The sequence below is a fragment of the Pyxicephalus adspersus genome, chromosome 2, assembly GCF_032062135.1.
Source record: "Pyxicephalus adspersus chromosome 2, UCB_Pads_2.0, whole genome shotgun sequence".
In the NCBI taxonomy this organism is placed as follows: Eukaryota; Metazoa; Chordata; class Amphibia; order Anura; family Pyxicephalidae; genus Pyxicephalus; species Pyxicephalus adspersus.
In genome coordinates, this window is record NC_092859.1 from 119,742,753 (window position 1) to 119,763,669 (window position 20,917).

A 20,917-nucleotide genomic window follows, 5' to 3' on the forward strand; every position below is an offset into this window, starting at 1 on the left:
AGCAAAAGGAGATTGCAATCAATTCATTAAACAATTTTATTTTCGTATTAGTGCCAATTTACCAAATTTAGGTCACATACATTGTCAAAATAAATGTGATGCTCCTAGATATTGCCTTCTACAATACCACCAACGTGATTTTCTCAGGTACTCCTACTACAATCCCATCTTAGATTTCATTCATCATGTGTTATTTATTCTCTGCTTCACCTAAAATACACTTTTGCTATTGCAATTAGTTTGTTTAATACTGACTACACTAAATTTAATATATGTATAAACAGGTCATTTTTGTAATGTTACTGCTTAACTAACAGAGGTCCCCCTTTACTTTACAAAAACAGAACAAATTTTTGCTTAAGGATGTTTTTTTCATTTTGTGTACGATTTGCACACATTCAAAATGTTTCAAATTCAATATGTAGGCACTGGTTAGTGACAAAACTTGTTCTTCTTTACGATCTTATATATGTGGGGCACAGGTAACATGGTAAGTGTAAATAATTTGCCTAGGCATTACATTTCTTTTTTCTTATCATCTTTAGATTTTGCAGCCATTTTACTGCCTTTAGACCATTTTTAATTGTAATGTTATCATTTGTGAAACCAAAAAAAGTATATATATGTGCCTAAAACTGATGCCACAGGGTCAGTGGCACAGCCAGATAACTAGCGGGAGGTCAACAATGGCAAAGACTAGATATATCCGCAACTACACTCAAATCTTATGCTAGACTTTAATAAATCTTAGTGGAATGAAAGACAAATGATCTAATCAGAACCAAAAACATCACACTAAGGCTCCAGCAAACCTAAATCACAAACAAGAAGCAAGTTTAGAAAGGTCAATGCTGGGCACAAAGTATCCCAAACCAAGATTTAGCAAGAAACAAACACAAAACTAATATACAAAATAGTAGATCACCTACGGAGTCACAACTGAGCTCTAAAATTTTCAGGTTGGAAGTTTAAATAACAAATCAAAAGCAGACCTGAACTCTAAAAATAAAGATTGACAAAAAAAAATTAATATTTTTATTTTACCAAAGCAATTCTATGATGGATATACCTTTTGTCATTTGACTGCTGACATTTCTGCACATACAACTCCAAAGCTGTTTTCTGCTATGTGGAAGCCACTGTGCTTCTGCTTGATAGTCTCACAAGAATAAAATGTTATTTAGTGAAGTCACAAATTGGTTCTTGGTTCTCCTTGCTGGAGAGTAAGCTGTATTGTACCTCTCTGCTTCTGCTGTATCATTCTATGGATACTACTTTACTTTCTATACCTCTCGTGCTACTTCCTAAATATCCCCCCACTAACCGTCAGGGAGACAGAAAGCCTTGACTCTACAAATCTAGTTATTTCTTGCCTTTTTTAGGAATAATCTTTCAGTAACATCGTCATGATGTAATTTTGACATAAAATATATAATGTACTGTTACAATATTATGAGAAGCTAAAATCAAGCACATTTTGTATGTAAAGCTAGTATCTGAGCTATGATCAAGTGACCTAGGCTAGGCTGAGAAAATGTCATGAGTCTGCTTCTGGCAGGAGGATTTCCTTAGACCAGTGGTCAGACACTTGCAGGCCACCAGGTGAGAGGCTGCAGCAAGGGCTGTATCACACATTTGTAAATGTGGACAGGTACCAGAATGTACGAGATCCCGAAAGAAAAGCAGATACATTATCGTCAAGAGAAGTAATGTTGTCCCTGATAGAAATAATAAATACCTGTAGGTGTTACTCATGCATCTAACAATATAACCAAAAAGGATATAAAAGTCATATTTATTTTTTTAACCTTCACACATATCAGACAGCTTGGTGGCTCCGTGGGTAACTGTGTTTGAATGGGTTTTACCCAGGCACAAGAACATACTGGTAGGCTGCTTGTCTTCACCCCAAAATAAATAAACCTTAGACTTTAATATTAGGGACAATCTGGTAAGGACAATCTTGTATGTAATGCCACTGATAAATCATATATTGGTTAATATAAACATAGCTTAACCTCCTGAATGCCAAACTGAATAGGTCCAACCTGGCCAAAGCTTTGTTACGTATGTAGAAAATGGCTAAGAGATCTTAACACTCTTAAACTCTATGAAGTTGAAGCTTTTCTACAGTCTCCTTACAACAGATATAATTAGTCTACATATATGACAACAGGAACCCCTGTAATGAGAACTGATACATGGGATAGAGCAGTATTACTGCTGCAGAGTAAAGCAGTTGTTGTAACATGTACTTGGTTAAAAAAAAAAAGTAACAAACAAAAAAAAAAAATATGAAGGGCATGAACAAAAAATCCAAAACCTGCACCTGAAAAACCTGTCCTACTATGAAACTATTATAGTCCTCTGGCGATCCTGTCACAGTGCTTTCCTATGGCGATGAAACTAGATGTCACCGACACTCTTCGCACTATTGGACACTGTGTGAAACAAAACCCTGGCACAGATTTTCTTCCCTTTTAATACAAGACTGCATACATAAACACAAAACTTGAAGAAACTTGGGCAGCCACCATACTTTGTAATAAATACAGAGGATCCTTTAAGTATGCCAGGGCTAAACTAATATATGAACAGTGTATTTCATTATGAAAGCTTGCAATAAGTTAGTAATGAAGATGCAGACACCTACGTGCTATTCTCAGGTTTCATATTCTAAACTTCCAAAATGCTATGCAAGTTTGCCATGCCTAGTAATAAGAAAAATGTGATCCCATTTCATCATATACTGTACCTTGCAACCCTCGCAGGTGATGACCCCGTAATGGATCCCTGATGATTTGTCTCCACAGATTTTGCACGGAATTATTTCGATTTGAGCTGCAGAATGAGAGGAGAGAGCAGAGTTAATTACCTTCCATTTTAATAGATGAACAAGATGAACCCATACTAAATATTCCAGGCAGAGATGCAAGCCCGCTACCCCTTAGGGCTCCCATCTAAAATTATAGTTGCTCATTATCTAAAGGCTTTTGGGTAATTAAAATGGGTCAAACAAGGTGCCAAAAGATCTAGAACATATATTTGTGCACATATATCAGGCTTGATTTAGTGCTAAAACTTTCTATTTTTGTACAGAATGTAAAGTGAGAAGACAAAAAAGAAGCAAACTTCACCTTGCCTGAACACTTCAAATAAACTGTAGAGAAACTGAAGTACAACTAGTTGTTATTTTCTACATCTATCCCAAAAAACATAACATGGGCTGTATATGTTGCTACCCAATGAACAAAAGTGTACAAACTAAACATCAAGGAGCCTCATGGAGTCCATTGTTCTAAATGGTATTTTTGATGCAAGACCCTGTGTCTTTCTAGACATATCAACAGTTTCTACATACACATAATGCTAAGTAGAATGCAATGCTATTATTAAAATGGGTTATGTAATTACATAGTATAATTGCAGAGATAACTAGGTTAAAATAAAACAAGTACATCAAGTTCAGCCTCTGTACCTCCAGTCTGGTTCTGTTAGAAGACAAAGCCAACCCTCATTGAAAACTATGACCAGTTTTTTCTACAGAAAGGAAAACAAATTCCATTCTGATTAATGCAATCAATGCTTCTTGCATCACCATACCCTATATTTTATTTAGTAATTAGGACTATGGAAAGCAGTGGTTGTAAGAAACCAGTAAAACTCCATACGGTAGTACTACAGCCTACATTCTGCAGAAAAATCCCTTGTAGACTGATAGGAAAATTGGCGTCTCTAATTATGGAATCAAAGCTCAACAGAACCTTCAGTATAATGGTTGTTTTCTTTGGAAAGCAGTGACAACTTGGGAAGAAAAGCCTGTTCTCTGCCCTTAGAAGCAGTAGTCTCTCTGAGAAAAGCCTGGTACACACCCTGTTGAGTCATTACCAAAACTCAATATTCAGCAGGGAACTTGTCAGAATACTGAAGAGAGACCACTGCTTCCAAACAGAGTTTAAAAGGTGCTTCTCCACAACATTACAGGTGGGTGACACCCATGGCTGCTTGCTAATAAAAATACAATGTAAGACCTTTTTAGATGCGCTTTAATGGCTTTAATGTTTCACTGTTTTTGTACAGACCTTGGAATAATACATATCTACCTGTATATATCTTGGATAATACACAATTCAAGAAAGCCAATTCTAAATGAAGCCAATTGTAAACAAAGAAAGCCAAAACCAAAATGAAAAAAAAAGTTTCAGTTCCTGCATATCCCTTTTACGTATTTTTATACCTGTGGGCCCTCACCGTATTTCTATACATCTACTGTATAAATGGTTACATTAGAGCAATATTTGGAATACAAAACAATACAAAACTGGTAATCTTAGCAAATGTTTTCAGTCCTGGACCAGATCCATTCCAGGTTTGCTGGATCAGCCAGCTTCACTGATAATTATTAAACAGGATTTATTTAGCGTCAGACTAATACAGACAGTAACACAGGACGAGAAGACCCTGGCCCGAAGAGCTTACAATCTACAAGGTGGGGGAAGTACTGATGAAAGTGTATTCTCCCCAGCCTTGGAGAGCTTTAATAAATCAGATCCAATAATGGTGCAGGCAATGCACACCATTTGTTATGCTATTCCAGAGAGTAAAGGAAAGAAGCAATTCTTTATTTCAGATTATTGTTTCAGGTTTACAATTATTTGTCATTATGATGGAGCTGTGAAAATATGTATAAATATAATTCCTCATATTATCCACGGGCTCAGTCCCAATGGACACCATTTGTAGGAACTCTAATCAGTCTTGACCATGACTTCATCACAGCCAATATGTAAAATGTGACAACAGTTACACTGTTTGCAATGGTAGAATCTCCACAGTGATGATGAATAAGCTCTTTACTGAGATGCTGACTATCTGCACACTGATATTAATCACACTGCTCTCCACCATCATACACGCTTACATTGGTAATGAACATATCCATTTGTATAATGATATGAACAGCTATAGACACTTTATACTGAAGACTCTGCAGTATATCAAATCATGGAACAAAGAGTGAGGAAAATGAATGCACAAGGATAAAAAATAAAGCAATAGTTATGTCGTGAGGAGCAAGAAAAACTGAATGATGGAAATATGGGGAGTTATTAGGTGTTTACAGGGGTATTTAGAGGTATTACTGATGACTGGAAACCCCCCAGGCCCCTACTTGATTTTCTCGTTGGAAGGAACACTGTACTGTTGACACCACTAAAGCATCTAAATGTTTTCAGCCAACTTTTAACAAATATTTTTCCATTTTTCACAGGGAATTGCGATCAACTACAAATAACTCACAGGTCATAGACTTTTCCAAATTATTCCAATGTAAAAAATGTATACATCTAGGATAAAGATTGGGTGAAAACATTAAGAAAAAAGGTTCCCAGGAATCCCCATTCCCACTTTATATCTCTGCCCTTCTCATCTGCAATACAGAGAACATAAAATAGTTTTCCTTCGAGTAAACCGACAATAGTACAAGAGCCCCAACACTTCAATCCAAGTAGCACCCACTGCAAAGTAAGCAAAAGAGATTGAATGAAGCAACTTCAGTTAAGCTCAGAACTATACTTGATATTAACATCTGCTGTTTTCCCTGTGACACAAGAGGAAAAACACATTTTTTTACTCCAAGCAGGTGTCTTGGAATAGGGAATACAGCTTTTGAGTAATGAAGAAGATAGAGATCTTATCAGAAAGTCTGTTTTTCTTGGCACCTCGAAAACCATCCTCCTAGATTGTAAGCTCTTCTGGGCAGGGTCCTCTCCTCCTGTGTCACTGTCTGTATCTGTCATTTGCAACCCCTATATAATGTACAATATATTGAACAAGTCATGCTTTGCTGTAAACCCGAATCCTGGCCACATCACAAATTATTTAATGGTTTTGAACATATATTTTATTCTTCATTATTTTTAAGCCAGGTAAATATGAAATATTAAATAATAATTTAGCTAACAGGTAGGGCATTTCAGTGTTTTTCTAGTTACTCTTTACCTTAAGTAATACCAGTAGTGCTAAAATGTACACATTATTGTGTACCCCTCTCCACTGATAACCAACAGTGCTCTGGGAGTCCTTTGTCATATAATAAATAATATTTGTTATACAAATAATTTATTCATATGCTAAAGTAAAAATGAAATGTAGAAAACATGAAAGTAAAGCCTATTGAGTTTGTTGCTTTGTAATGGTAAAGGTTCTAGTTCTTCCAGTTAGTTTCTAGATTCTTTTTGACATGTCCAAAATTACATCTATATAATAATGTTTTTTTTTTGTGGAATTATAGTATATCCAACCCTAAAGAAGCTCACAATATGATGTCCCTACCACATTAATATATGCACTAGAAGTTAAATGGAAGGCCAACATGCTAGAATAGAACATACTCATTTCGAAGACTTTGAGTCTTTTTTCGTAACCAATTAAACTGACTTAGCATATTATGAAATTTTGAGCCAAAAGATTAAATATATGCAGCTTTACTAGGAGTGGGTGTGCTCTGAAAAATGTTGGCCCTGCCAATTGAACATGTCATGCATTTGTCTTCTCAACAGGATTTATTACTGCGTATTTTATAAAGAACACATCCTTACAAATAGCAAAGCTCGGCAGAGCCTAGCTTTACATAGTAAAACTACAAATGCATAGCCCTCCACTGGAAAGCTTAGTCTTTCATAGCAGATGCATTGTAGTATGTAGTTACAAACATATTTATTTAAACTTCTTATTATGGGCAGAAACCTAGCTCAGGTGGCCTACCTCAGCAGGTAAGAAACTAAAGTATACCTAGCTGTAATTCACAATAACTCCATATTTCTAACCTAAACTCTCCAATCAGTTTGAACGTAATATCCACCAGTGATCTAAGTCTAGAAACAACCCATTCTTTGAATGCTCTACTCCCTTTGATGTTCAACTAGGAAATTTTAGACAAAATAGTGAAAACAAGGAACTAACAGATTCATGTGTTTAAAGTGTACCAACCAGAAAATGTACTGCCCCCAAAAAAACTATTCAGCTTTCTTCCAACTATCGATTCTCCTGTACAAAATTCATAATGAAACAGAAAACCTGAATAGTAACAAGAGTCACAATATAAGTTCATGTTATCACACTTTTCATATGCAAACCCTTAGAAAAGTGATTTCTATTAGAACAAACTTGAAGTCTTGTATGGGTGTTCTTTTGGCAACTATAAAAAAAAAGTAGGGACTCCTCCAGATTGGAAACAGAAACCAAAATTTCTGTAGGCTAGAGGTATGCTGTCTGTATGATATTAGGTTGATTACTTAATTAAAAATGTAATCTTTTTTACAAATTAAATATTCATATGCAAGAAAATAACTTTGAATACCCAACCACATTTCCCATACAAATGATTTAGCATTCTTTTGCTCATCTAATTTACTTACATTGACTTTGTAAAGTGCACATGCTATTAAAGATCTCTCCATTCGAAACCTTTAATGGAGAGTGAATAAACAAGTTCATTAAAAGTGCCTATTGGTGACTGTTAAATTTTGCCCATAGGTATGTGAAACTACCCAAAACTGTCAGCTGAGCAAGGAGAAATAGTAGAGATATTGTGCTGTTGGTCTATACAAGATATAAAAGTCCACCAGGATACACCTATATCTAAAATAACTATTTCAAATGGGTTTACCATTGACTATCAGTGTTGATGTTTACCTTTCCTAAAGTTTATAAAGACATTTAAAATGTTGGTACAAACTGTAAATACTATTTAACATACTTTTATGGTTAGCAACTAGGACCTACCCATAACTAACACAATGCTTAATGACGCGGGGTAGTTTTAAGACTCATAATGAGAACACTATACGTTATACAGTGTTGAATGCCTGCACACGGATAAAACACTCCAGGGTAAATTAAGCATGTTAAATAGGATGTCCAGGGTCCTGATACCAACTACAGTACTGCAATAAATCTCCTTGAAATCAGACTGTGCAGGATGGCATGATTGGAAGGACCTTCTCCTTTGTAGAAAAATGATGTGATGCCTGCAGAACAATTGGGTATGATGGTATGCAGTATTTCACAAATCATAGAATACATGGCTTATCTGCCTAGACAGAAAAAAGAAAAAAACATATTAAAAAAAGAAACAAAATAGCTTAATTCTTACTATGGAATAATGCACAATAGCTGCACCTGACTAGGTGGTAAGGCAACATCAAGGCAACAGCCACTTTTGGAAATTACCAATCTACAAATAAATCACTTCAGGTATGTGAGAAATGGTAATGAAGCCAGTAAGTTTATGAGATGGAGATATTTCTTAGGGGCCAGGGAAAGTTTTCTGAAGGGGTATGGCCCTAAAACATGTCAATGGAGGTATTATATGCTCAGGCTACAATATCAGTTCTAGCCCTTATCCTTTCACTCTTCTTCTGCCATCTGCGTAATGAGAATTAATTCACAACCTGTAGTTATGACTGGATACCCAATGGGGGAAGTGTCCAATAAAGTGAAAAATCCACAAACTAAGTCTGCTTCTTCATACATGGTACCTTAAGGTGCCCAATCTTTCCACAACTACCTAGTTCTTGTGACACCAGAATCCACCATAAGCTTTCATATCGAAGGACAGAACCTTGCACAATGCTAGGCAGGATTTCACAAACCCTTTATTTGGTGACTGACTATGAGACCGAGCAAAGCATTGGGAAGGTATAGTGGGTATACATTTGTGCATCATGCCTGATAGTTTAAGGGAACTGTAAAAGTTCAAAGAATCTCAGAGTCTTGAATTAACTCATGTTTCCCACTATGTAGTCATGGGCTTAGTTTGTTTTTTCCCCTCCCCTACAGGTGTCCTTTATTAGTAGCATGTTGCTGCTTGTTGTGGTGCATAAATTTGCTTTTACAAAATTTAAGATTCTGTATGCAAATCTCTTTTACATGTTACTATTATAAACCACACACTGAGAATAATGGCAGACATTCCAGTTTATCAAGTAAACCTGGTTTAGTAAATTAATGTATTACAAAAAATCTAAAGTGTATTGAGCAAAATATTTCTGAAATAACCAGAGTTATTGAAGGATATTACCAGAGCCATGCAGATTAATGTTCTATAGCATATGTCTAACTTACCCAAACATAATTCTACTGATATATAACAGAAAGAAATCTAAAATAGACTATTTATTCAGCATGCATCAATACAATTATTATCCAATTACAACTCATTATCTAATATCCCACGACTTTACTAAATGCCTTCAGATTTTTTTTGAATTATTATTCTAATGTTCTAGTCAACCAATCTTCTGTTTAGCAATGCAAACTGATTAACAATCTAACCCTGGCTTGTCAATGGACAATGAAGTTGAAGCCACACATGGATGAGGCTATTCTGAGCTCTACTTTCTTGTAAGCTGTATAAGTGTTCCAATACAGCACACTCCTGAGTGCTGCCCCTTCAATTCCCAATCTGAAGACTACTTATTACGTGTTATGGCAATTCAATATAAAGAATGATTTGGGTACCCATGCAAGTTAAACAAAAAATACATGACTAATAGTGACTAAATAACAGGTTTATATATATGGTGTGCTTTTTAAATTTCCATTTTCCTGGAGCTCATTTGAATGATACGTAAACACGTTTACCTAAATCTCTTTTTAAATTAGCTTTTATTAAAGTAATACCTGGCAATTGTGCCATGAAGGCCTTTGTTCAGGCATTCCCTGTTATATAACACTCAGTCCTTCTCTTCCTATAGTTTTTTCCTGGTCACACAAACTTTCACTGCAGACTACAAGCCAACATATAGGCATGGTGTATTACAGTCATTATCAGGTAACCTGTCCTGAGAAATTAAATAAGTAAATGCATATAAAAAGGAAGAAAGTAAAGCATCCCAGTAGCACCAAAATAAAGTAAATTAAAAAGACAATTGTTATTTATACACATTGCTTACTAAGCCTATGTACACACACAAGACTTTTGCCGTTGGAAAGGATCTTTCACGATCCTTACCAATGACAAAAGACTGAAAGATGCATGAACAAGCACTGTACATACAGCACTGTTCTGCTCTATGGAGAGGGTAGGGGGGAGAATGAGTGATCGGCATCCCGCTGCGCTCTCTCCCCTTTACTTGTTTTGCGGTCGTTCATCACTCAACATCCATGGATTCGCCAGGACGTCGTACGGCCACTATACACAAGTGGGATTCTCGTCCGATACCAGCCCTGGAGCAAGAATTGGACAAGAATTATCTGATGTGTGTACGTAGCCTAAGACTTAGTTCACATGAATTGTCTTTGCAAGCCGTCCTAAACTGTTCTATTGCTTTAAAATGGCAAAAATTGTTACAATTGGAACAAATGGTCCCATTTTTTGTCATTTTATACATGTGGTGGTATCATCATTGCCGCACATTTTTTCAGACACTACATGAAGGGGAGAAGGGCGGATTGCCACCTCCATATATTTAAATGGAACAATTTCTCAACACCTATGTAAGCCTTTTAATGTGTTTCCAAGCATTTTCTTCCAGGCAGTTTCATTTAAAAAATAATTTTAAAAAAGTGAAAACACACAGGTATGCTCATGCTCAGCGTTTGCACCTCCTTGTAAACACCTGCACCACCTGTTATGCTATCAGGTGCCTAGTGGTTGCACGTAGCCACCTGGGAGCGGCAAACACTGAATTTTTTACTGCTTATGTTAACTAAAACTAAACAACATCTAGTTAGGGTTTACCTTAGGCCTTAAAATTTAAAATACCAACAATCAACAAACTATCACAGTGTGTGAGATTTTTCTTTAACAGTCACCTTGCAGAAATGTCCTTTAGGTGGATGAGCTCAAATATAAGAGAGAGCTCAATGATACATTGCTCCAAGCTGTCCTTCATTTTTAGAAGAACATTCCCCTTTGTCCTTCGATCCTTGCCAGCTGTCCCCTTTTTTTGGTCTGATGAATAAACCTCTATAAATATTCTATATTTACCTACCAAGTCTGTCACACCAAACTAATCTCATAAATTTCTGCATTTGATATGTGAGCATTAGGTAAAAACAGTAATTAGCTAAAAAAGTAAAAAAAAAGCACATGCTACTTTATGTTATGTTTGTTATGTTTATTGTGCCCAATAATGTTTTGCATATTATTTAAGGTCCACATAGCTAGAAGTGTGGCAGGTGTGGATGTTCTGTACCTATTTTGCACTAAAAGGTGTTCTTTTTCATTTCAGAAGGTTGTAAGATATGCAAGATATCACCAGTGCCTTGGATGACCTACCTCTCTGAATTTATAGTATAGTAATATAGCATAGCATCATATATGATTATAGTAGCAGGATTTACACACAGTATTTATAGTATACTATAAATAGTCAAGAAGAAAGGGTTGCCACTACATGACTAAATAATGTTATATACATTCAGTTATATGAAAAAAATAAAATATATGCATTTTATCGTACTATGTATAACTTTAGTTATATACATCACACAGGCAATGCTTTTTATCTTGCAGCAGACTTCCAACATGGCAAAAGTTGCTCAAAACTTCAAAGCTGCCTGTGTCAACACAAATTTGCAGTTTTACACCTCAATTACACAGACTGAGAATCTGTATTTGATTAACGAAGGTGTTAAAACAGACTTGCAAACCTCTCTGCTCTGAACATATGCTTATCGCGGTGCCTGATGAGTACAGCATGAAACAATGCCGGGCGGGCTCAGCAAATCACATAGCAATACCTTATACAGATCATGTTTACAGAACTGTAATAATATAATAAAGTTTGGCAAAATTAAAAAAGTTATTATTTTGTTATACATGGGACCATAGAACAACACATAGGATGCTTTGTCAACAGTACAAAAAGGTGTGATGCTTTGATTGCATAATCAAATTCGCAAATTGCTGTATAAGAACACAAGGTACGTATGAATCTATTAAGTTGTATGTACTGCACACATAATTATACAGTGTGCGATATACAAAACAGGCAGAGAACACCTTACATAATGCTGCTATTCCCAGCAGATCACTGCACACCTGTTACATCACAAGCTCAGAGAAATGGAAACCTTTCCACCTGCTTAAACGTGTTGCCTATTAAATGAAAACCAAAATTAGATCAGAATGAAACATGTTAATATACCCAAACAACTGCATAGACACACAAATAACCACACATAAAGTAAAAAAACTAAGCAAGTTAATGCAGGCATGTATTCATCTAATTAAACTAATGCAATATTTTTATTTCTGTATTAATATCAGCTGCCTTGGCAGTACTAACTAGACTGGAAGAGAGAAGGGAAGCAGAGGGGGTCCAATCACGTTTTTCTGCAGCACATACTGTATGTGCTAAGAGGGCTCATGCCAATAGGATAATTCCCTGGTGTATTGCTGTAATATTAAAGTGTACCTAAACTCAGAATTTTTACTTTACATAAAAGGGTACAACCCTTTTTTTTAAAGCAAAAATTTTGTTTGTCTGTGTTTTTTTAAATGCTACACACTTTAACATAAAAAAAAAAAAAAAAGATGAAGCACCACCCCCTTAATTCTTGATCAACTAGGCGATCAAGAATGAATCAGAGTGCAGAGCCTCCCGGGATACCTACGACACGCATTCCAGGAGGCATTAGGCTGCTCCTTCTGCGCATGCCCGAGCATCTCACACATGCGCAGTGAGATTGGGAAGTTTTTTCCCAAGCTACGTCACCCAATCTTGCGCCTGCTCAGTGCGTGATTAGGTGAAGTAGGAAGAAGAAAGGCGGAAGAGAGAAGATGTCAGCGCCTGGCGCCTCCCTCTGCACCTGTCTGAAGACAGATATGACGCGGGACCCAATGGAAGAAACTTTCCGAAGGTTAGACTGATCTTACTTCCGCTTTAAGGTTTGTTTAGCAGACTGGAGATGTTTTCTTGAAAAAACTAGACTGCTTTAGTTTGTTCAAGAAAACATGACTGTGCTGTAAGACAGGCATATAGGACCTCATTGCCAGATTCACATAATATAAATATATATATTTTCACTCTATGGCCCTGATTTACAAAAGCTCTCCAAGGCTGGAGAGAATACACTTTCTTCAGTGAAGCTGCGTGATCCAAAAAACCTGGAATGGATTTCTTAAAATCACTTGCTAGCAAATGTTTTGATTCCTGGTGTTTTTCATTCCTGGTTTGCTATATTACCCAGCTTCACTGATCAAAGTGTATCTCTCCTGCCTTGGAGAGCTTTAATATATCAGGGTCTATAACTCATTTCAATTCCATATTTAGCAGTGTATCTATAATTTGTACCACAGTCACAATCCCTCCATTTATCTGATACCACTAGACAACAGCCTGGTACACAGGTACTTAACTAGTTTTACATATACCCAAAGTTGTACAGTAAATTCATCATAATTGTAGGTTCTAATGTTCCCATGATAGTCATTATATACCTAGCATAGCATGTGATGTTTTTGGGATATGGGAGGAAACCAAAACAAACACAGGGAGATCATAAAAACTCCATGCCTGATTAATCAGCCATCATGCCAAGTTCATGAACAAATCAGTGTAGAGTACAACTAAAGAGGGAAAACTAGAGGAACTAAAAAAAAGTAATGCACAGATATGGTTATGCTTTCATTTTAGGAGCACACCTCGTCATATCAATACATTTTTTCCAATACAAATAGAGCCTATTTTCTAATTATTAGATGCATATTATTTTAATTTAACATGTTCATGAGGAACTAAAGAACAATAAAAAGTTTTAGATTTATTTAACAAAATGGAACACAAGGTATTGGACTCCAGGATGCTCCCTTTTAATGGGCCATTTATGTGATCATTTCCCAGTGTTGGTGGAACGTTCTATGCTGAATTGGTTAAGGAGAAGCTAGGCTCTACCTGAACATTGGTTTTCACCTTTCCCACCAAGCACTTGACTATATGCTCGAAGGGGTCTACTGTTTCAGTTACTTTAGAAAAGGTATTTTAACAATTTTTGTGAATCTTACAATAGTAATTGAGGGTTCTGCTTTGAAAAATGGTCTACTTTAAATGGCCCCCAGAAAATAAAGAGTATTATTAGAACTAAAAGTCATATATTAACCTAAAATGTTTTATGGATGATAATCTACTACCTTTAAGCAGCTGGAACACTAAGAAAAGATATTCAGATTTACTGTATCTGATTTCAGGCTGTTCATGAGAGATATGTTTGGACTATAACCTTACCGGCTGACAAGATAGATATCAGTTATCAGAATGTACATGAATTTTACGTAAGCAACATCAGCCTTCCCTCTTTATGTAAAAGGTATCAGTTACAAGTAACCATGGATGACACTGGAGTTCTGATTCATACACGTATGTGAATTATATTCAGTATTTCTCCCCTCTGAACTCAAGGACAATAAAAAAGCAACCACACCAAAAATAAACAATTGCAAGTTCTTTGATTGTTTTAACATCTTTCCTATCCTAGCTCCTAAGTCATACTTTATCAGATATGTAAGATGTCTCTGTATATTAACCGTACATTTTTAACCATTGCCCACTTCTAAGACTGCACTGCTACTGTTGGTTTCATATATATGGTTCCCCATTGTGATCAACACAACAACCATCAAATCAAAATACAAAAACCAGTAAAAGACCCAAGACTCCAAGCTATGCAGCAAAAGAGCCCTATGAGATGCATAAAAAGGCACCATTATGGAGTTGCTCTTGAAAACACTGCCTGGCTTTCACCTTGACCTTCTTGCCCCTGAACACATACATATATATATATATAGACTTTTGATTTTTTTTTCCAATTTCCCTTGCTTAAGGTTAGTGACTCAAAGTAAAAAAAAAAAAAATGGTGGGTTAACATAACTGCTATTCAACTACCATTAGAAGTTTGGAAATGGCAGCTCCCGTATGTACTGTATCTCAGAACAGGTTCACAATACCAGTTGTTTCAAGAGCAATCTGTGATGTGTAGCTCATGACTAAACCCTGAAGAAGGTTTGCATATATTCCAAGCATGAGTAGATGTTTTAGCCACATGATGACATTGTTATCTGTTAGCCACAATACTGAGGCTAGCAGCTCTCACTACTGCAAAATGAAACCAGGTGACCACATAAAAGTGCAGATAGAAGGGAAGCCTGCCTTGCACCAGGATGCCTGCAAGTGTAAAGAGTTAGCAGGCAAATAAATCTAACTCCTAATATGACTGAACATCCAGGGGTCCCAGAAATTAATTATCACTGCGGTGTGTACCTTAAGGCAAGCCTTTCAAGGACCTGACAATTTAATTTGAGTATATGATATAATAAGCGGAGCATTGGTTCATTAACATAAAAATATAATAAAGTGATCAGCAGATCTTCAACTGAATAACTTGAGGTTTGCTGGATCACCCAGCTTAACTTATGAAAGTATATCCTCTCCAGCCGTGGAGAGCTTTAATAAATCAGGCCCATTGTGTTTTAGGGGCTTTAGAATGACCCTTTATCAGGGTTTTATTGATAAATAGGGGAGAAGAATCTCTGAATCCAACACCGACATTAAACAAACCGGTCAGGAAAGTCAGAAAAAAATGACAGAAGTAGAACTTATCTGCATCTTTGGTACTGGTAACTAACACAAGAAGTTGAAACAAGAGGCAGAACATGGCATGATAAAAACTCTGGAGGCTTACACAACTACAATTGAAAAAAGCCATTTACTGACAAGCATACACCTGCTCTGGCTGGCTTTTACCTCTCCCATTTTATCTAAGGTATTTAGATGGGTGTGTACATAATTTACATATAAATGTTCATACATAAAAACATTTACAATTAGAAAAAAATGTATTCATTTATTGTTACTTACATAACTGGAGACATACTTTTTATTGGGTAAAATTGTACAAGTAAACACAGCCAAAACCCAAAGTATGTTCGTTTTTGCATTTTGATTTTATTGCATCACATAAGCAAATATAACATAGAAAAAGCCTTTCATGTAAACATTTCATAAGCCTGTGCAGTTCAAATGGAGCAAAATGTAAAAAAGAGCAAATACAATACAAAAGTTATTATTCCACATGATAAAGTAGAATGTTAACAGTTAAGCCAAATATGTAGGCTGCCACTGCTTACTTACTAAACATGTTAGGTGTCTCTACGTTTTCAGGATTGTCCCGTTAAGGTCTCACATTGTTTTATAATCGTAAACCCCCAAAGAGTAAAATATGGGGAATAGTTATTGATTTTACCTTGGAAGTTTCTTTCTTTCAAAACAAAATGCTGCTACCTGCACTCCTACTCCAGTGCTTTGTTGATTTGGGTAATTTAGTGTCATACATACTTTATACTTAATTGTATTTATTGGAAAATCCTGCTTCTGGCTCTTTCACCCTAGTGCTCTTTGCTGGCATCACTTAACAATGGCCAAACCTCTCAACTCCCCGTACCCAGACCTTATATTGCAGAGGAAAAGCAGGGGTTGTATTTATCATCTCGGGTATACAGTGCTTATTACTTTGTACATAGGCAAGCGGCAATACTCTATCCTTGCAATTTGTGCTATTGTAGCTTGGACCAGACTGGCAAGACTCCATCTTCGCCCTGATAAGAATAAATTAGCCTTGGACACTTAAGAACCTTATGCTGGTTCATCAGTTATTCTTCCTTTGATCACATTTGGTAGCTAGTAACCACTGGATATCAGAGTAACTAACAAGTACACCCAGAATAACTACTACTGGAGATTCACCAACTGAGTTATCTAGTCATCATAGTTTGGCCCTTGTCAATGTCCCTGAGATCCTTACACTTGACAATATTGCTTGCTTCCAACACATCACCCACTAGAGCGGACCCACTCATTGGACCTGATTTATTAAAGCTCTCCAAGGGTGGAGAGAATCCACTTTGATCAGTGAAGTTGGGTGATCCAGCAAACCTGGTATGGTTTTCTTCAAAGCCATTTGCTAGAAAATTTTTTGAATCTTGAACCAGATCCACGTCAGGTTTGCTTAATTACCCAGTTTCACTGATGAAAGTGTATTCTTTCCAGCCTTAGGCTGTGTACAGGCGTGCAATAATTATCGCTGGAAACGAACGACTAACGACCGTTCATCTGATAATCATTAACAAAAAAGTACACAACGACTGACCAATGACGCCGACAAACGAGGAAAGTCGCTGGAAACGAACGACCGTCCCGGCGGATCTGAATAGCGATTGTTAGCTATCTATTGTGTGTACAGTGATCACGAATGATTCTGAGCATGCGCAATGAACAAATGTTCATTGCTATAATATATATATTATAGTTTCCCCGGTACACGTCACTTCAAGCGATCACATCTAGCGTGTGTACATTATCTTTGAACGATCCTATCGTTACAGCATGTACAAAATCGGGCACTATACGATCGTTCACAAAAATCCTAAATAATTGTTGATTGTTTTCAAACGATTATTATTGCAGGTGTGTACCTAACCTTAGAGAGCTTTTATTATTAGGCCCATTGTAAGATAACCATTGCTAATGCTTTAGCTGATTGGAGTACATCCATATACATCCATATAGTATTACTTCTGCAACAGAAAAAAGTACACATGTAAGTTATCAGGATGCACATCTATTTCTGTGACCTGAACTGGGTCTGAAAGTAAATTATTATTATTATTAAACAGGATTTATATAGCGCCAACATATTACGCAGCGCTGTACATTAAATAGGGATTGCAAATGACGGACTAATACAGAGATTATTCTGAAGAGGAACATTAAAAATGCCATTCTTCTTAAGATACTAGTTGCATGGCTTTTACACTGACCAGCTGGTCTCCAATACTTTTGGAGTCCATGGCTTGAAACAAGAATGCTGTTCGGGTAAGAATGGTCAGAAGTCCTGTTAAGAATACTGGTTGTAGGTCAGCATCTCAAAATATTAAAGCAGTATCTGCAGAAAGAAAAACAGCAATACTAGTTCTGGGTCAGTGACCAGACACACGAGTGATATAGCGGTTGGAGGGTGAAATCACGGTGCTGCAGCAGGGAACATAAACATTTATCACATTTACAAATGTTGAAAGCTGGACATTCTTCAGCTAGTGTAGCTCTCCAAGAATGTGAAGATCAGCGACACGTGCAGGGAAACAGGTAAGCATTATTACTTTTATACTACAAGGAGCTTTTTTGACAGTATGACAGCTAAGCAACCAACATTTACTGTTAAAAGGTCAGCAAAAACAGCCCTCACACTTCCTGTAATACAGGTTCCCTATAATGTGGATGATAAAAGCATGAAATCTAAATAAACAAGGAAAATCTATCCTCTAACTGCCAGTGCTGGATAAGATACAGCTAAAGTATAAAAGGCCAACTAGAAAGTATCCAAAGCCGTCTAAAACTGTTAGAATCAATGACAGAATGCCTGCAAATATGCAACTGAATTGTTTCAGATTGGAGGTCCTCGGACCAGGATGCGGACACTAAGCAGTAAATGTAAGGAATGGTTTTAAAAGAGTAGGAAAATAATAAAATCTGACTTTCGTGTAACCTTAAAAGGGAGTATAGGTCCCCTATTTTAGGATGCTACCAAAAAGGTTTTGTTGAAAAGCAGTTTGGAAAAATATATTGTAGAATTTCCCTAACATATTCAAACTGTTTATCTTTTTTTTTTTATTCTTGAAATACTATCTATCGCACTGCAAGTTTTGAAACTTCCTCAAAGTTGTACAATAAACTGAAACATTTGATGATTAGATAGTTGACTCCAGTTTCTCCACTTCTATCAAAAAATTCTGCTTGGTCACCAACTTGCCCTCAGCCTGCGGCTGGCAATAAAGACGCAACACCACACCAATGAACTTGCCTACCCTTTCCACCTGAGACGGTGTTAACAGGAAGCATCACAAATGCAGTAAAGCCCTGATTGGTTTAGAATGCCATTCTTTGTTGCCAGTTTGCAGGGATTTACAGGAGGTGGGTATCAGTATAGATTTATATCTATGTATTAACACCTACTATAGGTCTCTGCTCAGCAGTGGTTATAAGTGGTAAAGAATTGCTTTTAATTACTTTTAGAACTTTTAGAACATTGTAGCAGCCATTAGGCCATATGTATCAAATATAGGTAAATATAGTAATACAAATTATACATGGAAACATTTACATACATTGATAAGATTGTTTATATCAAGCTGATCTTTTCCATGTTTAAAAAGAACTAAATGTAAAAGACTATTTAGTGAATTTGGTGGATTTATCCAAGTTTTCCTTTTTTATGTAATGTTGGATTCCAACAAATATATAATATACAATATTTAGGTGATGCATTTAATTTAAAGTATGATAACCAACAAATAGGGATAATAGGAAAAACAAATCTTTAAAAATTAGCAATTTGCAAAAATTAGGCGAACTTAATAGTATGGATTTGAAATTGAATTTTAAAGCTAATGGAGGTTATATTTGTCATTTTTTTCCCACCAGTCCCCCTGACATCCCCCAGCAGTTTTGGTGGCAGTACAGTGATGCAAAATTGAACATTATCATTAAAGCATGATTTTAGGAAAAATGTTCACTTTTGGGTGAAGTCTGAAAAAGACTGTTATGCATATGAACAAGAAAGGTTAATATGAGTTTGTGATATACGTCCTACATTAACCATGATCTGACAAAAGAGAGTAAAGACTGCTCTAAAAGGGAACAGTGACTTGTTATCTACTGGCAGACCCCCAATATTTCACCTCATTCCCCAATGCTTCTGATATCACCAGTGTTATTAACTAGATAAGCTAAGCTTTAGTGGGCTTTTACCTATTTTTATAGGACATCTAGAATATTGGGCATTGTGCTTCAAGACAAGAAGTGAACTTCGGGGACTTTTTATAAAAAATAAAAGCCATACAAAAAATTCTGAATACCGATGACTTCCTCTCCTAAAGCTCTTAACATTTCGCTGCTAGTCAATGGGGTAAATTTTGATATGTACCGTAAATACCATGCAGAAAAAAAACAGAAGAAATGTTAGCAGAAAGCCATTTCTGTTTCTACTGTCTAAGAAAAAAAAAAAGCATACAATCGTGTTGCCTTGTGGCCGGATCTGACCTTTTACAGCCATGTGACACAAGCAACTTTCTAGAAGATATTAGTGGGAGCTGCAAATCTTTCTGCTTCTGTTCTATGGTGATTTGTAGCTGATTACAGCATTGCTTTAGGAGCTGGTTAAAAAGTATTTGTCTTTACATATTTCCAAACCCTGGTATGCTATGATCAAAAGCACCCACACTGGGTAATATTCATAACAAAACTGAACTACACATTCCAAAGCTACCTCCAAATGGTGCAAAAAGTGCTTCATCAACAAGATACAAATCACTATAATATCTGCATAACACCATGTTGCTATTGATCATTTAAATACCATTTATTCTTTTACAATCAAAACTGGAAGTAACTGATGCACTAAATGTACGTTTTACAGGACTGGATGAACGAAAGAGACAAAAATATAAATATCGCATAACCATAACGAGATGTTTTGAGGACAATAGATGTATATCTTGCATGATAAGGATGATCGCTGATTTCGGTTGCCAGCTCATTCCAGAATGACTCAACTGAGCCACAAAACCTGTAGAAAATCTGTACCAGAAGGGATGAGCTGGCAAATCTTCACAAACACACAGCTAATGTTATATATATATATATATATATATATATATATATATATATACATACACACACACACACACATATATATACTAATATTATTATTAGTGTTTATATAGTGCCAACATATTGTCCAGCACTGTACTATAAAAAGGGATGACATGAGAATACAAAACTCCACTTTCTCCTGTATCATGTATAGAGCCCATTAATATCATTATTATAGTGGTGGCATCCTACAATAATTTATGCAT

The 20,917-nt window shown here is 36.2% G+C and overlaps 1 protein-coding gene across 1 annotated transcript in view; it reads right to left on the minus strand.

Moving 5' to 3' along the window:
- RORA (RAR related orphan receptor A) overlaps positions 1-20,917 on the minus strand; it is a 249,471-nt gene that overhangs the window by 24,503 nt on the left and 204,051 nt on the right. The window contains exon 3 of the mRNA XM_072399075.1: positions 2,756-2,841. Within this exon, the coding sequence (XP_072255176.1) occupies positions 2,756-2,841 (86 nt within the window). The remainder of the gene's footprint in view (positions 1-2,755; positions 2,842-20,917) is intronic.